The 26,617-nt window shown below is 38.9% G+C and overlaps 1 protein-coding gene across 2 annotated transcripts in view; it reads left to right on the top strand.

The window, feature by feature from the left end:
* LOC136857320 (armadillo-like helical domain-containing protein 3) overlaps positions 1-26,617 on the top strand; it is a 302,306-nt gene that overhangs the window by 175,925 nt on the left and 99,764 nt on the right. Inside the window, exons 11-12 of one of the 2 annotated variants that reach the window (XM_067135905.2) lie at positions 6,294-6,526; positions 11,697-11,823. The exons of the other annotated variant lie outside the window; for it this stretch is intronic. Of the exons in view, the coding sequence (XP_066992006.1) occupies positions 6,294-6,526; positions 11,697-11,823 (360 nt within the window). The remainder of the gene's footprint in view (positions 1-6,293; positions 6,527-11,696; positions 11,824-26,617) is intronic. 2 annotated transcript variants of the gene reach the window in all.

Here is a 26,617-nt window from a genome sequence, read left to right as displayed (position 1 = left end):
TGAAACAAATTACCAACGGCAGTTACTGGCAAATGCCGTTCTAACCCTATACAATTTTCCTTGACATTTACATACAAAGAAAATGGAGCACCTACCACCAAGGAAACGTAACCACGAAAAGTCACCTATTTCGGTCAAATGTACACCAAGCATGGTAAATACAGTATTTTACTGCTATTTGTGAAATTTATGCAGCCTTTATTGTAGATGTCAGTTGCATTAGTATTTAAAACTAGGCTACACTTCATAATGGACAATTTTCAAGGTTAGCTTTAAGCTAGTAATCCCAGTATGATATGGTAATCGGAAAAAATTATATGCCCCCTATATTGTAATAAATAATTACATAAAACAATTATAGTGGTACAGTACTCATGGACCGCCTCTGTGGTGTAGTGATTAGCGTGAGTATAGCTGCCACCCCCGGAGGCCTGGGTTCGATTTCCAGCTCTGCCACGAAATCTGAAAAGTGGTACGAAGGCTGGAACGGGCTCCACTCAACTTCGGGAGGTCAATTGAGTGGAGGTGGGATCGACTCCCGCCTCAGCCGTCCTCGAAATGGTTTTCCGTGGTTTATCACTTCTCCACCAGGCAAATGCCGGAATGTTACGTAACTTAAGGCCACGGCCGTTTCCTTGCCTCTTCATTGTCTGTCCCTTCCAAACTTCCCATCCCCCCCACAAGGCCCCTGTTCAGCATAGCAGGTGCGGCCGGCTGGACGAGGTAGTGGTCGTACCCCAAGTTGTATCCCCCGGCCCAAAGTCCCACGCTCCAGGGCTTTATAGAAGTGGGATCCCTCGCTGAGTCCGAGGGAAAAACCAACCCTGGAGGGTAAACAGATAAATAAATTCATTAAAGACAGTACCCATGGCGAAGCAAAACCTATTAAAATATGATCAGAATGAGGTTGTAAACTATTGTAGGTCCCTTTCATTTTAAGGATTTCTGTCATTAATGTTTATGTCCACGGTTTTTATTGTAATTTACGCTTAACCACAACAACCAAGCAGGGTAACGCTCTTGTTCTGATTTCGAGGCCTATTCGTATATCAGAGTGAAACAATTTCGAACTACCCTACGATCAACTGATCGTGATGTTGGCCTCGTGCCACAGTGTGATAAAGTGGCGGTATTCGAAGTCTATGATTTTTAATGCTTTAAAGCTTTCGGCTAACAGTCTTTAATTCAGTACAAGTGATTGTAAAATGCGTATTTTCTACACTTTTCCCCATTCAAGAGCCATGCTCCCTTGCTTGTGTGACCACAGGAAACATGGCGGACGTTCGTTCTATTAGCTTCACCCAGGCAGCGCTTCCGCCTCTCTATGTTATTCTAGCTCGTTGGGTAATGTGCTTTGACGGACACTTCCGTCCTGCTGCACGGAACATTTATAAGTTCATTATCACAATTAGCTGGTCGGAGAGATTTATTCTCTTTGTTTTCAGCCTACCCGATTGATGTCAGATAATACCTGAAGCTATTTTCTCTGTGTAAATAGTAACTCTGAGCTGAAATACGGAAAATAAAAAGCACCTCATTTTGCCGTCCGTTGTAAACAATCATGGTGGCATCCAAGCGCAGCATGGATGAGTTTATTCGTAACTGGTTTGAAAATAGTGATGTTGAAAGTGGAAATGATTCTCTGGAGAGTGAAAATACTTCTTCAACTGACAGTGATGAAAGTGATTCCGATTTCAGTTCTGAGATGATAGTGCCAATTGAAACTACGTGACCAAACCAGAATGCAACAAGAACGAGTGAGAAGTCTAGTTTTTTTTTTTACGTCGCACCGACACAGATAGGTCTTCCGACGACGATGGGACAGGGAAAAGTCTAGGAATAGGAAGGAAGTGGCCGTGGCCTTAATTAAGCTACAGTCCCAGCACTTGCCTAGTGTGAAAATGGGAAACCGTGGAAAACCATCTTCAGGGCTACCGACAGTGGGGTTCGAACCCACTATCTCCCGAATGCGAGCTCACAGTTGCGCACTCCTAACCGCACGGCCAACTCGCCCGGTGAGAAGTATAGTAAAATGATACTTGGAATTATGATCGTGTTGACAATAAGCCTCTTTCTGTAACATGTAAACCAGTTTTTGAAATTCACTCTGTAGTGGGGAGGGGGTTGGGCAATAATCCGAAAAAATGGACGTAGGGAATGAATTTCTGACCCCACAGTTCTGGGATCACGTTACTAAGGAAACCAATGCCTATGCCTCTACATTTCTTGCTAATTTATCTGCTTCCCTTGAAACCAGTAATACTTATAAACAAAAACATTGGTTTCCTGTTACTATAGACGAGCTAATAGCTCACTTTGCTTTGTGTATTCTTATGTAGCCTATGTGATTAATCAAATTTATGTTAAAGTGACGAAAAAATAACTGGTATGTAAGGGAATATTTCCTTTCACAAGTAATGGTAGGCCAAAGGGTTAAATCATTCAATGTGTGGAATTTCTTTCACTGGCTAAAGAGCACTGCAAGGAACAATCAATCAAACAGCAAATACACTTTCAAGCACCACGTTCATTCTCTTTGTGTGTTGACCCTTGATCATAGTCGGTTATTCTTGACATTGGTGTTGAGTAGTAGTTCCGTTTAAAAGTACGGTAGCGATTTATTTTATTGTCTGGTAGCCATGGGTAGAAGCGAAGTGACGATCAAACAGCATGCCGAAAGTCACAAATCGGGACATTTTTATGTAAATGATACAGATGGACTATATCGATGTGCTGACTCTGCAATCAAAGACTTGAAGAAGAAAAAAAAAATGTTTTGCAGTCCTTCCTTTGCCTTGGCAGCACTTCTGTCCATTTGGGCCTCTACGAACAGTGTCGATGTAGAGTTGTTCTTAGCAACTACAACATAATTGTAACTGATAAGCGGTCTCAAATGAAGGAGGACACCTTTTAAGCAATTGGCATATTGTACTTTAATCATCATTGGAATTCCTCTTCCTCGTGGGTGTGTTGTACTGTGATAAATAAATACGTTCAGAATAGTATTTTTCACTTTGAAATTGTGTTTGTAAATTTGAAAATAAGCATATTACTGTGTATGCGTTAATACTTCTTGCAGTCTTATGTTGATGTTTGTCTTATTTTCCATAGTGAATTCAAAACTGCATGACGAGCGATGTGTGATTAAACAGTATGATTTTACTCCCAACTGTTGTGTGTGCAGTTTAGCAAATTATGCCTATTTTTAACCAATTTGCTACAAAACACTAAATTTGAGAAGTTTAGATGCTATAAACCACGAACTCTAACAATGCCAAATCCATTAATGATAATAATAGATACAGTTGTTCAGAAGTGTATCAAATGAAATGCGACAATTGTGAGGCTAGCCATATCAGACGTCTGGAAGAAATTTCTTTATCCTCTACAATGAACATATTAACGCCTTAAAACATAATCACTTTTCGTCTATAGCTCAACATAACGAGGATTATAAGCACAATTTTACAAATATTGAAAACGACATGCAGATTTTAAGTATGATCCCCAAGGGCTCTCTACTCAATATAACAGAAGAATTTTACATTAGTATGGATCAATATGCTAACTACTATTAAGATGAAATTACAGATAGAGTTAATATCCTCTTCAATACAGTTATCCCGTTTTTAAAAAACACCTACTTAAAAATAGTTAAGAAACAGAATCCAATACATGTCAAGGAACCTCCAGAAGACACACCCCGCTCTACCTCCCCTTCCCCAATCATTGCCCCTCTTGCCCCTCCACTTCCCCTCTCTGTAACCACAAGTACCCGCCCTAGACATACACGGAGCAATGCACGACGTGCTCCTTAACAGTACACATCGACTAGTCAACAGTATTATGTAAGTAAGCACTCATCAGACCACACGTTCAGTAGACATTCTATTGGCAAAATTCTTATACTTCGTTTCTTTTCTGTTCTCGCAGATTACTAGTATGTCCAACAACACAACTACAAAGAGGGAGCATGTACACCTATTTAATATCATATAACGAGATTAGCATTAAAGAAACTAATAACACACTACAATATTTCGATGTAAATCATTCAACATCTCAACTGTATGAATGTACAAGACGAACAATTCACATTATTGTATATTCTAGAATGCTTGGTACAAACATACCTGTGAAAATATGCAACGCTTTACCAACATTAATTAAACTCCAAAGTGTACCTCAAGAATGCTATGAAGATTTTAAGTTATAGAAATTGTATTTTAACAAATTACGTGTTACTCAGAATTTTAAGTAGCATATACATGTCACATAAACATCAACGCTTGTTTTTTAAAACCAGACGATGCTTAATATCATTGTATATTTTAATTTCATCACTCATCTCATATGACATTCTTCATTAGATTTAGTAATGTTTTTAAATTGTATGTTAAGTTTAGATCTTATGACCAGCTGAGAATGACCTCTGTGAAGGTCGAAACCGGTTTTAAAAAATTATGTATTGATTAGGTGGAAGATACCCATTCTTTGTAATAATGAATACCAAGTATCACTACGGACATGAAACATAGATTGTAAGTACAGGCATTATACCAAAGTCTATCTTCTCTGCTGTTGATGTCGGGGTCTTCACACATCACAGGCCCCTGGAGAGAGGGTGTCCCAGTATTGTAAAGCCCCCAGGAGTTGGACTGCCTGTTGGTCCGCAGGTTCATTTTCATCAGTCCATATTGCTGTAGCCCCCTATCTGCCACCTGGGGATGTACCTTCTAGAGGTTAACAGGTTCCCCCGAGGGCATTCATGGATTATTATTATTATTATTATTATTATTATTATTATTATTATTATATTTACAAGGTCTAGAATGTCTTTCATTTCCTCACAGTCCGTGGGCCTTACCATTTTTTTTTTTTTTGTAGATACACTCATTTTTCTTTCAATTTATCAGATCTCTCTATCTCCCCTATGGGTGGAGTGACTTGTGTTGTAAGAGGCTACTAAGATGGGAATAATCAAAGAATCTGTACTCGCTCTCTCATCTTCTAAGCCCAAAAACATATCCATGACTCTGTGGTTTTCTTTGTAACAGAGAAAATGTATAAGTGTAGAGGTCTTTAAATTTTATTTTTTATGAAGAGAGCATAGAAATTGTACTTGTAACTTGAAGATAATGTGGCTAAGTACAGTATGTACTCGTACATATACTCACATGTTATAGGTGCACTGTACAGAAGTACTACAGCACATTTATTAAATGTGTTAGCAAAGCATATATTAGTTTCATGCAATTATCAGTATACAGTAAAAATATAGGATTTATTCTCCTATTCTAATATATCGTAACCTTAATACAGCAGCCACCTTCAGATGCTTGTGATTGCTGAAGACAGGTTTCTCTGTATTGTGAAAACTTTGCTACCTAGTCGAGAGTGGTGATGCACACGAGATGCTGTCTGTTGCTACAATTAATTTTATTCAAATATATTCACAAATGAACACACACATAACCTTAATCACGGTATCAAAACACTTCACTTCGAGAATATCAACAAACCCGCGATTATTAAAAACAACTGCCAACACTTCAATATGGAGGTTACAACCAACAACTTCGAAATACAGTTGAAAAACGATGACTGCGTATTTCAATGTGGAGACTGCAAATATTGCATGTCAGCCCGGGATATATACTTTTTACACCATAGCTCTACTAAACAGCAACTAACTTTCAACAACTCTCTGTCAGTGACTAACTTCACCGTCAAGATCGTCTCCTTATATATGTGCCTCCCTAGGCGTCTAGAAAGTTACCTTACAAAAATATATCTTCTTGGAAACTCGAGAGTGCATAATACACAGATTATAATGTATAGAATATTCTCAGTCGTTCTCGTGCCTATACCATTCTGGAAGTTAGTGTTTCACAATTATGGATTACAGTTTATATATACAGGTAAGAATAAATTATAATATTAATTCACAGGTATTTACATTAACGGAACTGATATCAATGTCTATGTACAACACGTTTTATGACATAACCTCACACACAATACGATCATTCGACTACGTAGATAATAATACTAAATGGATGTACTCTTCACAGCTATATATACAATAATAATTATTATCATTATTATTATTATTATTATTATTCAAGCTCGATATCTGCGTTACCCATGGGTGAGAGATATTGTTTTCAAGTTATGCCTGTTATCGCACTTGCGTCAATGGTTCTTTCTTTCTTTCTCTCTCTCTTTCTTTCTTTCTCACCCCTCACCAAAAAATTTGCAGATTGATAATGCTGCTCTTCTTCCAATTTCAGATTTGCTGGTGGAGTTTATCATGAGTCACATGATGAAGAAACTTCCAATGGAGTTGTACTTACACTGTGTAGGTGTTATCCACAGGGTATTGTGCTACCAAAAACGTTGTCGTGTTCGCCTTAACTATCAGTGGAAAGAGTTGTGGACTGCTCTTATAACGTTGCTCAAATTTTTGCTTGCCAATGAAAATCACTTAGCAAAGAAGATGAATATTTTCCACTTAGCATTGCAGGTACATTTCCTTAGACTGTGCACGTATAATGACGACTGAACAGTATTTATTGTCCCTAGCAGAATAGACCTTGAAACAAGTTTCTATAACAACCTGAGTTACTATATTTTTCCCTTTAATGCGGTAATGACTTGAATTTTCCTTGTTTTAGAAGTAAGATATGGTCATGTATGTGATTTGATCAAAGAAGATTGTCAGTTAATTTGTAGGCTTCCTCTTTTCTTTTCCATTGAAGGAAAAAGAAGAGGAAAATTGTGATATGGAATCTTGAACAGGCTTTTCAAAGTGCTGCCACTGGAACCCTAACCAGTCGTTATTTGGAACTTCATAAAGTGTCAGCAAGATGGGTATCCTGAATGTTGACAACTGAACAAAAGTGAGTGTCATCTCTTCAAGAGCTAATTTGCCTTTCTCTAACCATAGTCCATAATATTTTCTGGATGGCTTTTTTACAGTTATGAAACATGGTTCTATACTTCAGTCTCGATTTCTAAACATCAAAATTTTGAATCCAGCCCTTGGCTGGCATTATTTTAACTATAGCTCTTTTTTAATATAATAATAATAATAATAATCGTATGGCCTCAGCTGCCGTGTGCAGACATTTCAATTTGACGCCATCTGGCTGTCTGCTCGTCAATTTCGACGTTCCGTTTTACTCTAGGCCCCCACTAGATGGCAGACCAAGTAAACCGAAACTCTCTTGGGCGTCTATGGCTGAGATTTAATGAATTTTGTCGGGTAAACACCAAATGTGTCACCAGAGATCTTTTACATGCCGACATCGTACGACATGGAGTGTCGAATGGACATTTTTCCGCCCTTCAAAAATCCGACTACCTCTGCCGGGTTTGAACCCGCTATCTTGGGATCCGGAGGCCGACACTCTACCGCTGATCCACAGAGGCAGCTCTTTTTTAATATGATATATATAAAGAAATTTTACTGATTTTTTTTCTTTGAAATGTGAACGCATATTCATTGGCCAGAATTACACATCAGTTATTTAATTTTCGTGATTGCAATGAATTAAAGAAGCTAAAAATATTCTCATGCCATTATCCTTCATATAGGACATGCGTCACTGCATAAGAACCTTGTTTTCTTTAACGTAATTCACAAGACTGTTTTGAACTGATAATGCAATATAACTGGACTTCGTTAGTTTAACTCCCTGTGAGTTTACTTCTAAAGCTGACGAAAACTTATTCCAGCAGTTTAAATTGTACATCCAGTTTCTAAGTTTTTAAAATAATTCTTTCTAGTTAAAGTAGAAGGAATGTGCTCAATGATTATGTTGAATATAGTCAATGTTCAGTTTGTCAGGGACAATAGTACTGTTCAATCCTCATAAATATATTAGAGAAAATGCTTCATTACACATATCGGAGATAACATTGTCAGCAGGCAACTGTAGGACTCCTGAAATTTTGACAAAATCAAACATAGCTTGTTTATAACTCTCAACTTCTCACAGCAATTTTACATGTTCCTAGTTATTGCTAAAATGAGTGATAGATGAACCAGAACAGGTAGAGATAACAAGAACAGTCAAGTAGCCTCTATTCTGCCTCAATTGATAAAGGTTAATTTGGATCATACTTTGCAAGAGCACTGGCAGGAGACAGGAATTCTGATACAAGTAAATGTCTTGGTTGTAAAGCATTAGATCCCTTTTGATATTATCATCATCATCATCATCCTTATAGCATTTTCCTAAATACTAACAGTGAGTCCCTCCCATTCCGTTATAGTGAGGTATGTCCTGTTGTTCATGACCTCATCCAGTGTCCTTCCCTTGCTGCAATGTCCATCTAATAGGACATTGGTTTTTGTTCTTGACAATTTCCATCCACATGTTGATCCAGGTTTAGTTGGGTTGTCTTTGTTGTCTCCATCCTCCTTTTGAATGATTGAATTCTAGATCTGCTGTCTTACCATAACATCCTTCCTTACTTGTCCTTGCTTAATTTGTCTTAATTTTTTTATTTAATTGTACACATCATGAATTTTATCTCCATTACTTGTGTTGTAGAAAAGGCAAAGAAGAAATGGTTGACAGAAAAGTGTGATAGAGCAAATGGAGAAAGAAGGGAAATATGACTTGATGTACAAAGAAGCAACAAATATAATATTCAGAGAAAAGAGAAGGAACAACGGCAATAAGGAAATACAGGCTGGAGATGGCACAATGATACATGAACCCCAAGAAATAATGAAAAGATGGGAAGAATACATAGAATGGCTATATGATCGGGACAATCGACCAAATGAAGAAGAACTTGAATTAGAGGAGGAAGATATGGTTAAAGAGGATGATAAAGGGAAAACCATACTGAGAAGAGAGATCGAAGCATCACTGAACGAGATGAAAAATAGAAAAGCAGTGGGAATAGATGAGATTCCTGTTGAACTGTTAAAAGCGTTAAATAATGAAGGAAGAAAGGAGTTGATTGGATTATGTAATCAAATATACATGACAGGAAAATGGCCAAAGGACTTTAGTGAAATCATCTTAATCCCTATGGAAAAGAAAAAGAACAGCAAAAAATGTGAAGAACATAGGACATTGAGTCTGATTTCACATGCAGCCAAAGTCTTACTGCGGACGCTCAACAGAAGGATATATGGAAAGCTGAATAACTTTATAGGTGAAGAACAGTTTGGTTTCAGGAGAGGAGTTGGAAAAAGAGACGCCATTGGACTTCTGAGGGTGATAGGAGAGAGGTACATAGAGAAAAACAGGAAGGTTTATGCTGTATTTATTGACCTTGAGAAGGCTTTTGACTGTGTCAGATGGGACAAATTGATGATAGAAGGCTAATAAAGAATTTGTATATAAACCAGAGAGCCAGAGTGAGAATAGGAGATGAGTTGAGTGAAGAAATTGAATTAGGAAGAGGTGTAAGACAGGGTTGCTCTTTATCACCGACACTGATCAACATCTATCTCGAAGAAATAATCAATGAAAGTTTTAATGGAAATAGTGGAGTTTGTGTTGGAGGTAGGAGAGTAGAATGTATAAGATTTGCAGATGATATGGTTGTGATGGGAGAAAGCGAACGTGAAATGATACAAATGTTAGATAAACTCAACATGAAACTAGAAGAATATGGAATGAGAATTAATAAGAAGAAGACTAAAAGTATGATAATTGGAGGAAATGGTAGAAGTTGTCATATTAGTATAGGAGGAGAAGAAATAGAGCAAGTCAGTAACTTCAAGTATTTGGGAAGTATGATCAGAGATGATATGTATTGCACAACAGAAATTAAGAAAAGAATTGCCATAGCAAAAGAAGGCTTTAGGAAAACATCAAAATTATTTTGTGGACCACTAAACAAAGATTTGAGGAAAAGACTTGCTAAGTGTTACATTTGGAGCATAGCGCTGTATGGCACAGAGACTTGGACATTGAGAAAGAAAGATGAGAGAAGATTGGAGACACTAGAGATGTGGGTATGGAGGAGAATAGAACGAGTGAAATGGGAAGACCGGGTAAGGAATGAGGAGGTATTACGAAGAGTTGGAGAAGAACGAAGTATGTTACAAACCATTAGAAGGAGAAAAATGAACTGGATCGGACATCGTTTGAGGAGGGACTGTTTACTGAAAGAAAGAATAGAAGGAATGGCGAAAGGCAAACGAGGAAGAGGAAGGAAAAAATATCAAATGTTGGACAATATCCAAGGAAATAAATATTCGGACATGAAAAACTTGGCGCAGGACAGGCAACAGTGGAAGAGGTTCCTCCCATGACAAGACCTGCCATAAGGCAGAACACCTAGATAGACAGACTTGTGTTGTTGAAGGATTGTTATCCTCTTTGTTTTCCTGTTCTGTACAAACATTGAAAAGGAGAAAGTACAAATTGCAGCCTTGTCTCACTCCCTTCTGGATTGCTGCTGCTTTTTCAAGGCCCTTAATTCTTATCACTGTAAACTGGTTTTAGTTACCAGGCAAGTTGGCCATGCAGTTAGGGCATGCAGCTGTGAGCTTGCATCCAGGAGATAGTAAGTTCGAACCCCACTGTCAGCAGGCCTGAAGATGGTTTTCTGTGGTTTTCCATTTTCACACCAACGCTGGGACTTTACCTTAATTAAGGCCACGGCCTACTCCCAGGCTTTTCCTATCCCATCGTCACCATAAGACCTATCTGTGTCGGTGCGACGTAAAGCAATTTTTTTTTAAGACTGATTTTTGTACAGATTGTAGATAATCCTTTCCCAGTACCTGATACCAATCATCTTCAGAATTACAAAGAGCTTGGTCCAATCAGCATTATTGAATGCCTTTTCTAGATCTACGAAAGCCATGTATGTCGGCTTGTCGTCCTTAATTTGGTCCCCTAAGATCAGACGTGAAGTCGGGATTGTCTCACATGTTCCTACATTTCGTCTGAAGTCAAACTGATCTCCCAGTTCATCTTCAACTTGTCTTTCTAGTGGAAATAATATCAGGTTCGACCAGAAATTCGTGTGAGCACTGGAGAGAAGACTTCCCAGCTCTTGAGAGTGGTATTGTCTGAAAGACTTTTTGAAGTAGTTATTATTTATTATATCATATGGCATTCAGTTCCAGGAGTGTCCTAGAACATGTTCAGCTCTGGTGCAGATCTTTCTGTCAAATTCCCATTGGCGACCTGAGCATCTGGTTGTGGGATGATGATGATGATTTGAGAGAGTGAATCCTGGAGTCAGCACATAGCCTACTCCTGTTGAATAACACCAAGATGTCCTCTCAGGGCTGAACGTCCCCTTCCAACAGACGAAATGCCATCACCTGCGTCACATGCCCTTACTGTATTTGAACACTGTGGAGAGGTTTGGAATTGAATCCAGGCTTTTGGCACACCCATTTAGTGATTAGAAATTGTATACCACCACCACCTCTCCTACCCTGCTGGCCAACAAGCCGATCGTGCCTTTTTTTTTTCCCCCCCGCACAAATGGGACTTAACCTGCTAACCATGGTGTCAGACCATGTAGTCTTGACGCTTTAACACTCATGGCCACCAGGCAGTCTTTCTGAAGTGGTAATGTAGAATGATAGGAGTCATACAAAATGGTAATATCTTTATAAATAAGAAGCTGAAATTCATTGGTAGTACTGTTATCCTATTTGCAGTCTCTCATGGTGAAGCTAAACTAAAGATTTGCTTTTGTTCCAGGTAGTCAATATCTTCAATCTGTTCATCACGTATGGTGATACATTCTTGCCTTCTCCTGGTAGCTATGATGAGCTCTATTACGAATTAATACGAATGCATCAAGTGTTTGATAATCTTTATTCTATGGGTAAGAATTTTTTCTCCTTGATTTTATTATCAGTTTAATTTGGATTTCTTTTTGTGAAGTATGCCTTGTGTGTTAAGGAAAATAATAGAAGAAACAGGTAGAATAAGTGCGACAGATTAAGAAATAAAGTTCTGCTGCAGGATGGCTCATAAGTCTACTTATGAAAACAGGTTGACTGTTTAACAGTTTAGTTTTCCTCTGTGTGCATGTGTACGTGCATGCGTGTGTGCAGTGAAACTCACTCTCTCTCTTGTCATCTTTACATGCTTTCTATCCAGTGTCTCTTAATTTGCAAGGAACATTCACCAACCTATGCTGTCTGATTTTGACAAAAGGTGAAGTGCAGCATTATTTTAGGTTCAGAGATGACATTCTAAAGCTTCCAGCATTTTCAGTGTTGATCTGCAACTTCATGTGTTGCTACTGGTTATAATATGATGCAGCTGGGTGGGAAGTGATTGAACAAAACTCTTGCAAGAGGTTCAAGTCCAAACAGGAATATGCAGTGGATAATGTGCTGTATTTGGCTGCTTCTTCTTCTTCTTCTCCTTCTTCTTCCTCTTCTTCTTCTTCTCCTCCTCCTTTTTGTGCCATATCCTCATCGGATGTCAGCTGTTGTCAGGGCGATTTGATTTTTGTTCTCAGCAACTCGGAAAAGAGTGAGGGTACCGAGGCCATATCATTCTTATAGATTTCATAGATAAGCTGAAGGAGTCTGTATTAATAATTTGAATGTTATGACCAAAGTACTCAAGTTTCTTCTTTTTGATGTTTGTTCAGGTGTTGGAGTACTTCAGTGTTATGTATTCTATCAATCCATGATATTCTGAGCAGGCATCGCTAGCACCACATCTCACAAAGGATCAAAGTTTTTTGGTGGTGTTCTCTGTTAGGGTCCATGTCTCAACACCATAAAGTAAGACAGAGATTACATAACAGCGAAGTAAACAGAGACAGAGATTAATCTCTTAATCCATGTCACATAGGAGTTTGCTCATTCTCTTGATGGCATCTTTGTCTGTTCAGTCTGGGAGCTACCAAGCTCGATTGCTGTAGTCGCTTAAGTGCGGCCAGTATCCAGTAATCGGGAGATAGTGGGTTCGATCCCCACTGTCGGCAGCCCTGAAGATGGTTTTCCGTGGTTTCCCATTTTCACACCAGGCAAATGCCGGGACTGTACCTTAATTAAGGCCATGGCCATTTCCTTCCAGTTCCTAGGCCTTTCCTATCCCATTGTCGCCGTAAGACATATCTGTGTCAGAGCGACGTAAAGCAAGTAGCAAAAAAAAATATGTCTGGGAGCTAATTTCAACAGCATTGTTCCAGCTGTGATCAAATATGCAGCCAAGGTACTTAGAGAATTGGACTTGCTCCAGTAATGTGCCCACTACTGTCAAGTTAAAATTTTGAATGTCTTATGACCATTACTTTAGTCTATTGATATGTTTCCTTATTACCATTACTTTAGTCTTTTTCATGTTTAAACACAGACTTGCTGCTGCACTGTGTTTTGACTACACAGTATACTATAGTAATGTTTGTAGATCATCAGCCATTGTTGCAAGCAGAGCAGTATCATCTGCATATCTCAGATTATTTATTGTGATCCCATTAAAATTATGCCCTCCTGTTTTCCTTCGAGTACTTCAGAAAATAACCTTTCAGAATAATACTAAAGAGGAGTGGAGATAGAACACAGCCTTCCATCACTCTTTGTTTTAATTCCATAGCACAGTTGTTGGTGTAATCAACCTTAACCGGTGCAGTCCAATTTCAATGCAGGTTGGCAAGAATTTGAATGTCTGTACCCTCCAGTCCAGTATCATATTGGATATGCAATAGTGTTTTGCGGTTCACAAGGTCGAAAGCTTTTTTGTAATCAATAAAACAAGCGTATAGATCCACAGACATATCTATGCATCTTTACACCAAAACCTGCATCCCCAGCAATGCCTCTCTGGTGCCAAATGCATTACAGAACTCAAACTGGATGCTACCTATGTATGATTCACATTTGCTGTATGTTTTTGTATGTTTTACTTTCAGGAAGATTTTGAGAACATGGCTCATTAGGCTTATGATTCTATAATTTTCATGATATTTAGCCATTGTTTTCGTTGGAATAGGAATGAAAGTTTGTGTCAACTAGTCAGAAGGAATTGATCCATTGGTGTATTGCTCTATCAGTATGTCCATTGATTGGTCTTCTTGAAGAATTTTTAATATTTCTACAGAATACCATCAGGTTCAAGTGCTTTTCTGTTTTTGCAGTTCTTGAGTGCACATTATACTTTCTGGTGAGTTATTATTGGTCCTTCATCTGTATCACAAACAGAAGGACATGGTCCCCTATTATCATAGAAAAGTTCAGTCGCATACACCTTACAGCTGTCAAGATTTCTTCATGTCCAATGACAATCTTCCCTTGATTGTTATATAAGAGTCCATTTGTCCTCCTAGTATGTAACCCTGCAGCTTCTTTTCCTTTTTGTGTAACTTAAAAGTGTCATGCTTAGATTCACATTATTTTATGTTCATACACTGATTACCCAGCCATTCAGTTTTTGCCCTTCTAATCATTTGGTGGCTTTTGGTCTAGAGGTCTTTATCTAGTTCTTGTTTCTTGATCAGCCTCCATTGGTCCATCATATCAAGAATTTTGTCAATCATCCATGTGTTTTTTCTAACTCGCTTGTCTTGTATCAGATGACAATTTCCTGTATCCAGTTCAATTGTATGGATCAACTCCAACTGGTTTCGATGTTCTTCAGCATTTCAGTCTGGTTGGATAGCTGTTCACAGAGGTCTTTCAATACTGTTCTCATACTGTTTAGGACCGACAAACTTTTTCATTATCTTTAATTTCAGCTTAATTTTAGCGGCCAGTAGATTATGATCCGTTGAAACATCAGCACCAGGGTAAGTCCTCACTGCCTTAATGCCAAAATGTAATCAATCTGATTCCTCACAATCCTGATTTGATTATCCCCTGTGGATCAGTGGTAGTGTGTCAGCCTCTGCATCCGAAGATATTGAGTTGAAACCCGGCAGAGGTAGTCAGAGTTTTGAAGGGTGGAAAAAAGCCCATTCAACACTCCATGTCGTACGATGTCTGCATATAAAAGATTTCTGGTGACACATTTATTGTCTACCCAACGACATACATCATCATTATACACCGTTATGCCTTTCAGCGTTCATTTTGCAAGCCTCTGAAATTTACTAAACGTCACCACAATCCTCTATTTGCAACTAATGCAGTGGCCTCATTTAGTTCTATGCAGTAGAAGTCCTTTATAGCAAGAATTCATAATGGCAAAAAATTTACTTGCTATAACGGATTGTCGTTATATCCGATTTTTCGTAAAATCAGGAAAAACCCCATTCACAATAAAATCGGTATGAAATGGCTATCAGTTTATTCAAAACGTGTGTTTTCGCGGACTATATCCGCACTGTGGCTTGCTCGTTTGTTATTTTTCAAAATCCGATACTGCGTGAATGTGTATGTTTAATTTCATTCTGAAAAAATTGTAGTATCACTCCAGAGGCCTCTGTGGCAAGCGTTCCAGTTTTCTTCTTCAAACAGCGTCACTTAACCTAACCATATACGTATCATGAAAACATATATCAAGCGCCAATAGAGAAGTGATAAACTTCTAGCTATAAATTTAGATGAGAATAGCCTTACAGAAATTTAACCAGACGCAAGAAAATATAATCTAAAGTCGGAAATCAATGATGCACTCTGCCATATCTTGAGGTGTATTGCATTCATGCTTAATTTCAATGTAGAGTATTCAAATTAAGCGATCGTATACTTAGTCTTTATTTCTAAAGAGTTAACTGCTATCAACCACATTATTTTCATATTTGTTATGAAAACATGTTCTCCTCTTTCATTTCTGAGTTTCTTTATGGAACAGCAGTTGACGAGTATTACTAATAGACTCCGACATCGCCTTCAAATGTTGACACATAGCGAGAAAACGATACCTTACCAAAGATGATCAATCGCCTTTTGTGGCAAACGCTTCAGTTTTTCATTCAAACAGTGTAATGTAACCGTACTATAGGTATCATGAAAAGATATTTCAAGTGCCAGTAGAGAAACGATAACTTTCTCACTATAAATTTACGTAATAATAGCCTTTACGAAATTTAACCAGATGCGAGAAAATGTAAAACTAACCTCTGAAATCAGTGATTTACTCTGCCATATTTTGAGGTGTATCCCATACTTATTTCCAGTATTTAACTCTAAAATTAAGTGATCGTTTACATCAGCTTTTATTTTAAAGCGTAAATAGCTGCTATCGGACACATTATTTACGCATTTATTACGAAAACATTTTCTCCTCTTTCACTTCCATTTTCCTTTACGGAACAGCAGTCAACAGGTATTAATAATAGACTCCAACATCGCTTTCGAATGTCAATGAGAGAGCTCACTAATTGACATAGTGAGGAAATGATACCGTAGATAATCAATCGCATGCAATATAATCGCTGGGTGCATAAATGTCGGTAACGGAAAAAATTGTGCACGCTTAATCGCTCGTAATAACGGATGCGTCAGTGATAGGGCTCTCGCTGTAATCGAAGGATAATACATTGTTCATTATAGGAATTTTGAAGGGACAGACAAAAACTGCCGTTATAACAGGATTCTCATTATATGCCATACTTGTAGCGGACTTCTACTGTACCTCTTATTTTTAAATCGTTAGAAACTGAGTCTAACCTTCGTAGTCTTGATCTCCCTCTACTTCTCATATCCTCCATAACAAGAGTCCATTATTGTCCTAGGTAACCTATCCTCCTCCATTTGCCTCATGTGACCCCACCACCAAAGCCGATTTATGCATACAGCTCCATCCATCGAGTTCATTCCTAACTTAGCCTTTATCTCCTCATTCCGAGTACCCTCCTGCCATTGTTGCTACCTGTTTGGACCTGCAATCATTCTCGCTACTTTCATGTCTTTTACTTCTAACTTATGAATAATATATCCTGAGTCCACCGAGCTTTTGCTCCCGTAAAGCAAAGTTGGTCTGAAAACAGACCAATGGAAAGATAGTTTCCTCCGGGAGCTGGCTTCCTTCTTACAGAACACTGTTGATCACAACTGCGAGTAACTGCATTAGCTTTACTGCACCTTGATTCAATCTCACCATCCTGGGAGAACACACATCCTAAATACTAAATCTACCTTTTCCAACTTTATATCACCAATCTGACATTCAATTCTGTTGAATTTTTTTGCCTACGGAATCAATTTAGTCTTTGAAAGGCTAATTTTCTTGCCATACTCATTGCACCTCTTTTCAAGCACAATCTGCCATTAAGGCCAAGTCGTCAGCATAGGCCAGACTGCTTACTACATTTCCACCTAACTGAATCCCTCCCTGCCACTGTATACTGTACCAGTAAAAGTTCGGGGCGTTAGGCATGAGAAGGATCTCAGGTAGTGGAAGTTGGTTTTTTGGAGCCGGTACAGATCAGGATAGATTCGCAGGGCGAATAATAGATGGTTATACCCTTTTTCAAACAATTTATTAATAATGTTAATCAATTCACCACCCTGCAATGTCGATATAGAATGTAAATAATTTGTTGAAATCAAAAGGGTTAACGTAAATCTTCTTGAATGCAATTTGTGAAAATAAATAAATCTCACAGATCCAATAGTCTTTTGCGAAAAATAAAGTGTCAGTTTTTCACCTAAAGTCTTTCTAAGTATTATGACATGACATGAACACACTTATAATTGAAAATAAGAATTTGAACTTCTGTTGAGAGTTTCTCAGTTTGTGAGCCTTGAAACATAGAACACTTGAAACTCCTAGAGTCTTTCTTATGTGAAATAGATTTTGAAAATAGATTTATCATTAAAAGATGAATTTTGAGTAATGGTGGAAAACTACGAAGTATCGTCACGCAGCACTGGGTAAACCACTGTTCACGATTGGTAAGAAAGAAAAAAAAAAAAAGAAAGTCAGTTTGTGACTACTCACTTATTAAAAAACTTGGCTTACAAATACTGATGAGAATCTGAAACATTCCGCGGGTGCGGATGATGACTCAAACTTGAAGTTCCACGAAGAAACCACGTTGACGTCATAGATGAAATGATGTTGAAGGTAGTTGGATCTTGTAGAATTTTCTGAAGATTTCTGCTGCTCGTGGAAATGATCTTAACACACGGAACATGCAAGTAGTATTTACAGATACTATGTTAATTTTAGGACGTCCAGTGAGTGATCACAGTCCTTGTTGCAAAAAAAAACACACTATTTTAAACTGTCACTGAGAACGTCCAACACAGTGCAAACACGTAATATTTCTCATTACCGTCTCTAACCACAGTCTTTGAATCGTTGTCCTGACAGATAACACTGATTCTCTAATGTTGATAGAACTATATTATTTCAGAAAAAGTTCTTAACTTTCACTAAGTTTATCACTGTAACACGTCATGTCCTAATATGGCACATAAATAAAAAGACATAGTCCAAGGATGTGCTATGTTAGAAAATAAGTTCTAGAATAGTTAAAGTTACTGTACACGACAGTTTCTGTTGGTAACGTCATGTTGTGAATGTCCAATATATAACTTCGAACTTCACTGATTTCGTACGTGTTATACTTCGAAATGTCTGTAAGTTATATCGTAGTCGCGGCACAATAGACTACTTACGGTGCGACGCCTTTTTTTTTTTTCAAGTACAATGGCGATTTACTAGCCCGTAATTTCGTCTCCGCGAAACACGACGAAAAGTACTGTCTTCGAGACTGCACGAACATACTATGTGAGGGCCAGTCTCCCCTCTCTCTTACTCATACACATACTGCACTGCTAGACTGGACTGCTTGCAATGAACTGAACTCAACTCAACACACAACTACCTGTTAGCCTTGACCCAGTGGCATATATAGCTGGCGCTGGGAGGGGTAGTTTCTCTCGGTCATGTGACCGTGAGTGTGTAATTTCTGTCAGATTTTAAATCATTGTAACTCAGCAACCATAGGATGGATTAATTTGGAATTTATAGAGGTTAGTTTTCATGACGTCCGCTACAATTTAGCGTTTGTTCCATTAAAATTGGTACAGGCGTTGAGAACTTGCGAAAAGAAAGATATTGGTAATACTAAATTCCCATGAAGGGAATTAGATATTTTTCCACCAATAGAGCATATCAAAAATCAGATCAAAAATTGGATGTATGGCTTTTCAGGCGTTTGCTCTATTAACCAGCATTTCGTCTTAGGTCTGACTCTAGACTCGTCAGAGTGGGATGTGTCAGACCCTACCCACTGATGCTGGGGTGTATGCAGGTGAACTTATCAGAAGCCTCTTATGTGGCACAGTCTAATAACTGCATACGGGAGATAAAACTCCACAATGGAATTAATGCCCGCCTAGCAATTCCCAATGCCACGAACCTGCTACGCTTGCTGATGCTTGTTGTTTTAAGGGGCCTAACATCGAAGGTCATCGGCCCGAACCTGCTACGCAGGCATAGCAGGGGGAGAGGTGATACTCCCACGTGGCGCGCCCCAGGTGGCGGATAGGGGGGTCCTAACCGGCTTGCCGGCGGACTTGAGGGAAATAAAATACCTCTCGCGGACCAAACACACTACCCCCTGCGGGTGGGGGACGCACATGTGGAATACACCCGCGGTATCCCCTGCCTGTCGTAAGAGGCGACCAAGGGCTGACTGAATTAGAACCATGAAACTAATTTTGAATCGTACCATCACGCGGGGAACACCATAGGTTGCCTGTACTTGCGAGTAGTACCACTAAATTCGGTACGAAATAGGTTTGTGATTAGTAGCAGTTAAAGCCTGGCCTGGTGGATTCCAGTACCCGTGCGTCGTACCCATGTGTGCAACACCGCGGGTCTGGGCGTAGCCTGTGAGTTGTACCACTATATGAGCAGCACCGTGGGTCTGCGTTGCCTGTGATTAGTACCCACTATGTGAGGAACACCACGGGAATACCGGCGCCCATGTTTAGTACACCTAGGTGGGGAACCTTCTCGGTTTGCGTTGACTCTGAGTTGGGCCATTGTGTGAGACACACCATAGGTCTGCATTACTTGTACGTATTGCAATACTTGTGAGTAGTACCATCTTTTGTGGAACACCGTGAGTCTTCGCTACTTCTGATTAATACCCCAACATGACACATACCATGGTTCTATTTTACTCACGACATGTACCATTCTGTGGGACCTTAGACGTGGATTTTGCAACCCCTTTAGACACCAAGCATCATTGTGCTTTATAAGTGGTTCCTTGGTCGGTAATAATGTTATTTTCGATCTGTATTGAATCCGATCCACTGGTTTTTGCTTGTTTGTTTTGTGTTTTGTTGAGTTCCTGTCCATCCATTCATTCTTCATGCCATATTTTATTTTTATTTTGGTCAGTGGATGCCTTTGCAATTTTTGTTCTTTCATTTCGTACTATTAGGGGCCGATGACCTTCGATGTTAGGCCCCTTAAAACAACAAGCATCATCATCATCATCAATTCTCAATGGTAATACTAAATTCCCATGAAGGGAATTAGATATTTTTCCACCAATAGAGCATATCAAAAATCAGATCAAAAATTGGATGTATGGCTTTTCAGGCGTTTGCTCTATTAACCAGCATTTCATCTTAGGTCTGACACTAGACTCGTCAGAGTGGGATGTGTCAGACCCTACCCACTGATGCTGGGGTGTATGCAGGTGAACTTATCAGAAGCCTCTTATGTGGCACAGTCTGATAACTGCACACAGGAGATAAAACTCCACAATGGAATTAATGCCCGCCTAGCAATTCCAAATGGTAATACTAAATTCCCATGAAGGGAATTAGATATTTTTCCACCAATAGAGCATATCAAAAATCAGATCAAAAATCAGATCAAAAATTGGATGTATGGCTTTTCAGGCGTTTGCTCTATTAACCAGCATTTCGTCTTAGCAGTTATCAGACTGTGCCACATAAGAGGCTTCTGATAAGTTCACCTGCATACACCCCAGCATCAGTGGGTAGGGTCTGACACATCCCACTCTGACGAGTCTAGTGTCAGACCTAAGACGAAATGCTGGTTAATAGAGCAAACGCCTGAAAAGCCATACATCCAATTTTTGATCTGATTTTTAAGAAAGATATTTTCGAGAAATATCTCTAGGGGAGGTGAGCTTTGAACGACAGGTGACGTCACTTGACTCCGCCTAGCGCACTCGTGGAGTCTGGTACATACTGGAACATTCTTTTACTTAGATGTGCGTACGTCGGACAGATCTTATATGCTAGAACAACATTTCTTTTGATAACTATGGACCAGGACCTAGGCTTTCCTGGTACATCTTCCCCTTGATTGGATGAAAAGAAAATACGCAGGATTTTCTTTTCCAGGCTTGTCATCGAATACACATGCAAATTTTTGTAGAACATCATTTTTGGCCTCCTCCAATTTTACTTTAATTTCCGGATCTTCAACCACACTGGCTATAGACATTATATAATCTGGACCTATAATGGAGTTCTCATTGAATAGGGACTCTGCATCGTCCCCGCTTTGGTCACCCTTTCTACATTCTGCTTCGGCTGGCGCAACCTCGCTTACAGCGGGCCCAATAATGTCGCCACCGGCTTCTTCGAAACGGGCTCCATTCTCTTGAACTTCCAGGTCACTTCGAACTGCCAGCTGTAGTCCTACGGAACTATTCTTTAATCTTACGAGGTTGGCATCATAGTCAATGGTTCCTTTATATTTGATCATAAAATCTGATCCAAGTATTAAGTTGAAGTTAAGACGTGATACTACCAAAAATATGTGTTCGAATGACTGGCTATTAATTTCAAATTCTAAAAATGCCTGGGATTTACACTTAACAATTTTATCAGGAACTATTCCTCTTACTTTGATCTGAGCTACAGGCAGTAACAAAACATTGTTCTGATTTTTAAGTGAGTCTACAAGCCTATCAGAAATTAAAGAAGCTTGCGCTCCAGAATCGATGAGCGTAATCACCTGTAGGTTGCCTGTGCGTACTGTTATGACAGGTAATGAATGTGTAATAATTGGCCTTGGTGTTTGTGAGTCTTCGAATAGTAATTCGGAATCGTCAGTGTGCCAGTAATTGATAACAGCAGTACAATGGTTTGAAATCTCGTCCTCATCGTGTTCTGTAGTCAATCTCCCTATTGTGGGATCGGCGTTTTTTTTTTTATAGCGCCTGTTCATTCAGGATCAGGTGGTTTTTGTTCTCTTGGCCCGTATTGACATTGGTATTCCAGGGATGTGGCTCCAAGCTCATCAGAATTACGATTTCTCTCCCTGATGTATTCCCGTGTATCCTTCCATCTACTTTCGAGTTCTCGTCGTCTGGACTCACGATTTTCTTCAGGAGTGCTTTCATGCTGTCTCCATAAATTCCTAGGTTGGTAAGGGTGTCTATCCTGATCCTTCTGACGTCTAAAATTCCGGAATCTGGTTGGGTTGGTAGGGCTTAATCTGCCTTCTTCACGTGTCCTTGGTTCCTCTCTCTCCGGCGGTTTTATTTTCGCAGAGTTCATATTTATTTCTCGACTCCTGTTAGTTTTCGGACTAGATTGGGTATTAGCCGTATCTAACCTACGCAAAGTAGCGTCGAAATGTTCCAATGTTTTAATGTTGGCAGCGACTAGTATCTCTTGAATATGAGGCGGATATTGAAGTGTCAGGATCTGAATGAGTTCGATATCTGGCAAAGGTGGATCTAAAAACTGTAGCTTCTTTAATTGCATTAGGCAATAATCGGAATATCGGGAAGTATTGACTGAAGTATTGTATTTACTAGAGTAGAGTTGCATTTTGACGAGGTGTTGTCTTTCTGAATCCCAAAAGCGTTTGAGAAGTGCCTTTTTAAAGTCGTCATAGTTTTTAAAGTTGCTCTTAAAAGCTATGAACCATGATAAGGCTCGTCCTTCTAAAAGTTTGGATACTACTCTAAGTTTTCTATCGTCATCTACCCTATTCTCTTCCAGGTAATCGTCGACATTTAGCAAAAATTCCCGAGCAGTATACTCGTCACGTCCTGAAAATTTGACTGGTTTGTCATCTAGTACTTTAATGAGGGTTGTTGTGCTATGTACTTCCTTCGAAGAACCGGGAATTGTGACGTCAGTCGTATGTCTTTTGAGTTTAATTTGATTCATTTCTTCAGACAAATTTACAATTTTAGAATTAATTGAGGTGTCTAAATTTTTTATTTCATTTCTTAAGTCAGTTTTAATTACTTGTACGTCTTTACAGAAAGCAGCTATCTGGGTATGCGTGTTGTCTAGCTGTCCTGTAATACGCTTGTCAAGTTCTCCTTGCGTGCTCTTAACTAATCCTATCTCGCTACGTAATTTGCCCACATCGTTCTTTAATGCATCTCGCAGGTTTTCCTGCACCTGAGCTAACTTTACTTGAGCTTGTGAGATGTTACCATGGGATTCTTGAAATTCAGTTCATAAGTCTTTGAGTTCGGTTGAAAATGCTTGAAAAAAGGAAGAACATTTCTAAGATCTTTGTCTAAAGACTTGACGACCTCTATCTTTATTTCTTCCTTGATGGACTCTAGGTTTTCAACAAACTGATCCCGCATGTCTTTCAATGTGGCTTCGACTTGTGTACTAGAATCAATAAGTTTCTTTTCGAGGCGAGTTCCAGCTTCACGGAATCGTTGCTCGATAAGGGCACTGGATTCAGTGAGCCTTTTATTAATGACTTTATCGGCCTCTGCAAACTTAGTGTTCAAGTTCCTATCCATTTTAGAAGTTAAGTCTTCGACTTTGCTATTTGACTCAGTTAACTGCGCTTGTAGTTGTGACTTCAATTGAGAATTAGAGTCAACTATCTGTGACTGTAGTGCGGTTATTTATGCGTTCATTTGAGCCTGTAATTGAGTATATTGTGCTTGCAATTGGTTATTAGACTCTACCATTTGCGCCTGTAATTGGTTATGGGACTCGACCATTTGCGTATTAGACTTATCGATCTTAGCATTCTGATCGTTAATGTTAAGCCTGCTGCAAGTAAGTTATCCATGTTTCCAGAATATTCTAACAAGTTCTTCGAATTCATAATAGTTGCAGTCGAATCCTGTACTTAACTTGCAATTTATTATGACTTGAATCGAACCCTGAATATTGCGATGATGTCTATTATAACTGGCGTATCATCTATTATTATGGCACGGCTCCAAATCAAGCCCCTGGAGTTGCGGCGCCATCTATTATATATTCTATCCTCTCTGTACCAGTAAAAGTTCGGGGCGTTAGGCATGAGAAGGATCTCAGGTAGTGGAAGTTGGTTTTTTGGAGCCGGTACAGATCAGGATAGATTCGCAGGGCGAATAATAGATGGTTATACCCTTTTTCAAACAATTTATTAATAATGTTAATCAATTCACCACCCTGCAATGTCGATATAGAATGTAAATAATTTGTTGAAATCAAAAGGGTTAACGTAAATCTTCTTGAATGCAATTTGTGAAAATAAATAATCTCACAGATCCAATAGTCTTTTGCGAAAACATAAAGTGTCAGGTTTTCACCTAAAGTCTTTCTAAGTATTATGACATGACATGAACACACTTATAATTGAAAATAAGAATTTGAACTTCTGTTGAGAGTTTCTCAGTTTGTGAGCCTTGAAACATAGAACACTTGAAACTCCTAGAGTCTTTCTTATGTGAAATAGATTTTGAAAATAGATTTATCATTAAAAGATGAATTTTGAGTAATGGTGGAAAACTACGAAGTATCGTCACGCAGCACTGGGTAAACCACTGTTCACTATTGGTAAGAAAGAAAAAAAAAAAAAGAAAGTCAGTTTGTGACTACTCACTTATTAAAAAACTTGGCTTACAAATACTGATGAGAATCTGAAACATTCCGCGGGTGCGGATGATGACTCGAACTTGAAGTTCCACGAAGAAACCACGTTGACGTCATAGATGAAATGATGTTGAAGGTAGTTGGATCTTGTAGAATTTTCTGAAGATTTCTGCTGCTCGTGGAAATGATCTTAACACACGGAACATGCAAGTAGTATTTACAGATACTATGTTAATTTTAGGACGTTCAGTGAGTGATCACAGTCCTTGTTGCAAAAAAAAAAACACACTATTTTAAACTGTCACTGAGAACGTCCAACACAGTGCAAACACACAATATTTCTCATTACCGTCTCTAACCACAGTCTTTGAATCGTTGTCCTGACAGATAACACTGATTCTCTAATGTTGATAGAACTATATTATTTCAGAAAAAGTTCTTAACTTTCACTAAGTTTATCACTGTAACACGTCATGTCCTAATATGGCACATAAATAAAAAGACATAGTCCAAGGATGTGCTATGTTAGAAAATAAGTTCTAGAATAGTTAAAGTTACTGTACACGACAGTTTCTGTTGGTAACGTCATGTTGTGAATGTCCAATATATAACTTCGAACTTCACTGATTTCGTACGTGTTATACTTCGAAATGTCTGTAAGTTATATCGTAGTCGCGGCACAATAGACTACTTACGGTGCGACGCCTTTTTTTTTTCAAGTACGATGGCGATTTACTAGCCCGTAATTTCGTCTCCGCGAAACACGACGAAAAGTACTGTCTTCGAGACTGCACGAACATACTATGTGAGGGCCAGTCTCCCCTCTCTCATACTCATACACATACTGCACTGCTAGACTGGACTGCTTGCAATGAACTGAACTGAACTCAACACACAACTACCTGTTAGCCTTGACCCAGTGGCATATATAGCTGGCGCTGGGAGGGGTAGTTTCTCTCGGTCATGTGACCGTGAGTGTGTAATTTCTGTCAGATTTTAAATCATTGTAACTCAGCAACCATAGGATGGATTAATTTGGAATTTATAGAGGTTAGTTTTCATGACGTCCACTACAATTTAGCGTTTGTTCCATTAAAATTGGTACAGGCGTTGAAAACTTGCGAAAAGAAAGATATTTTCGAGAAATATCTCTAGGGGAGGTGAGCTTTGAACGACAGGTGACGTCACTTGACTCCGCCTAGCGCACTCGTTGAGTCTGGTACATACTGGAACATTCTTTTACTTAGATGTTCGTACGTCGGACGGATCTTATATGCTGGAACAACATTTCTTTTGATAACTATAGACCAGGACCTAGGCTTTCCTAGTACAATACCTTTCAACAGATTATCCATGTAAACTACAAACAACAAAGGTGAATGATTACAGCTTTGTCTAACCCCTGTATGTACCCTGAACCAAGAACTCATTTAACCCTCAATTCTCACTACAGCCCAATCGTCAACATACAGATAAATGCCTTCTATGGGTATCTAGAAAGAATGGATGAGAAACAGCTAACTAAGAAAATATTCAAGTACATCACTGGACTGAAAGCTTCGACAAAGTGGGTAGAAGAGGTAAAAAGAGATGCAGTAGAATGTCGACTTACAATGGATATGATTCACAACAGAAAAGAATTTAGAACCCACGTGGACAGCATCAAAACATTCCAGGAGAAACCACCAAAATGTAGGCCCAAACTGATCATATCTGGAAAGAAAGGAAGATCAGAAGTGAAAGGATGAAGAGATTCTGGGAGGAGGAGGAGGAGGAGGAGGAGGAGGAGAAGAAGAAAGCCTTAAGTTCAATGCGGTCCATACGTGGCCAAATTCAGAAACAAGAAAAATCTACCCTAATTCCCATATTCCCCCAGTATGGTGAACATCTTTTCCCTTGGTACCCTGTCATATGCTTTCTGTA

This window comes from Anabrus simplex, chromosome 1 (genome assembly GCF_040414725.1).
Source record: "Anabrus simplex isolate iqAnaSimp1 chromosome 1, ASM4041472v1, whole genome shotgun sequence".
Classification (NCBI taxonomy): Eukaryota; Metazoa; Arthropoda; class Insecta; order Orthoptera; family Tettigoniidae; genus Anabrus; species Anabrus simplex.
Note: the sequence above shows the minus strand (reverse complement) of the source record. Positions and strands in the feature narration are given on the sequence as shown.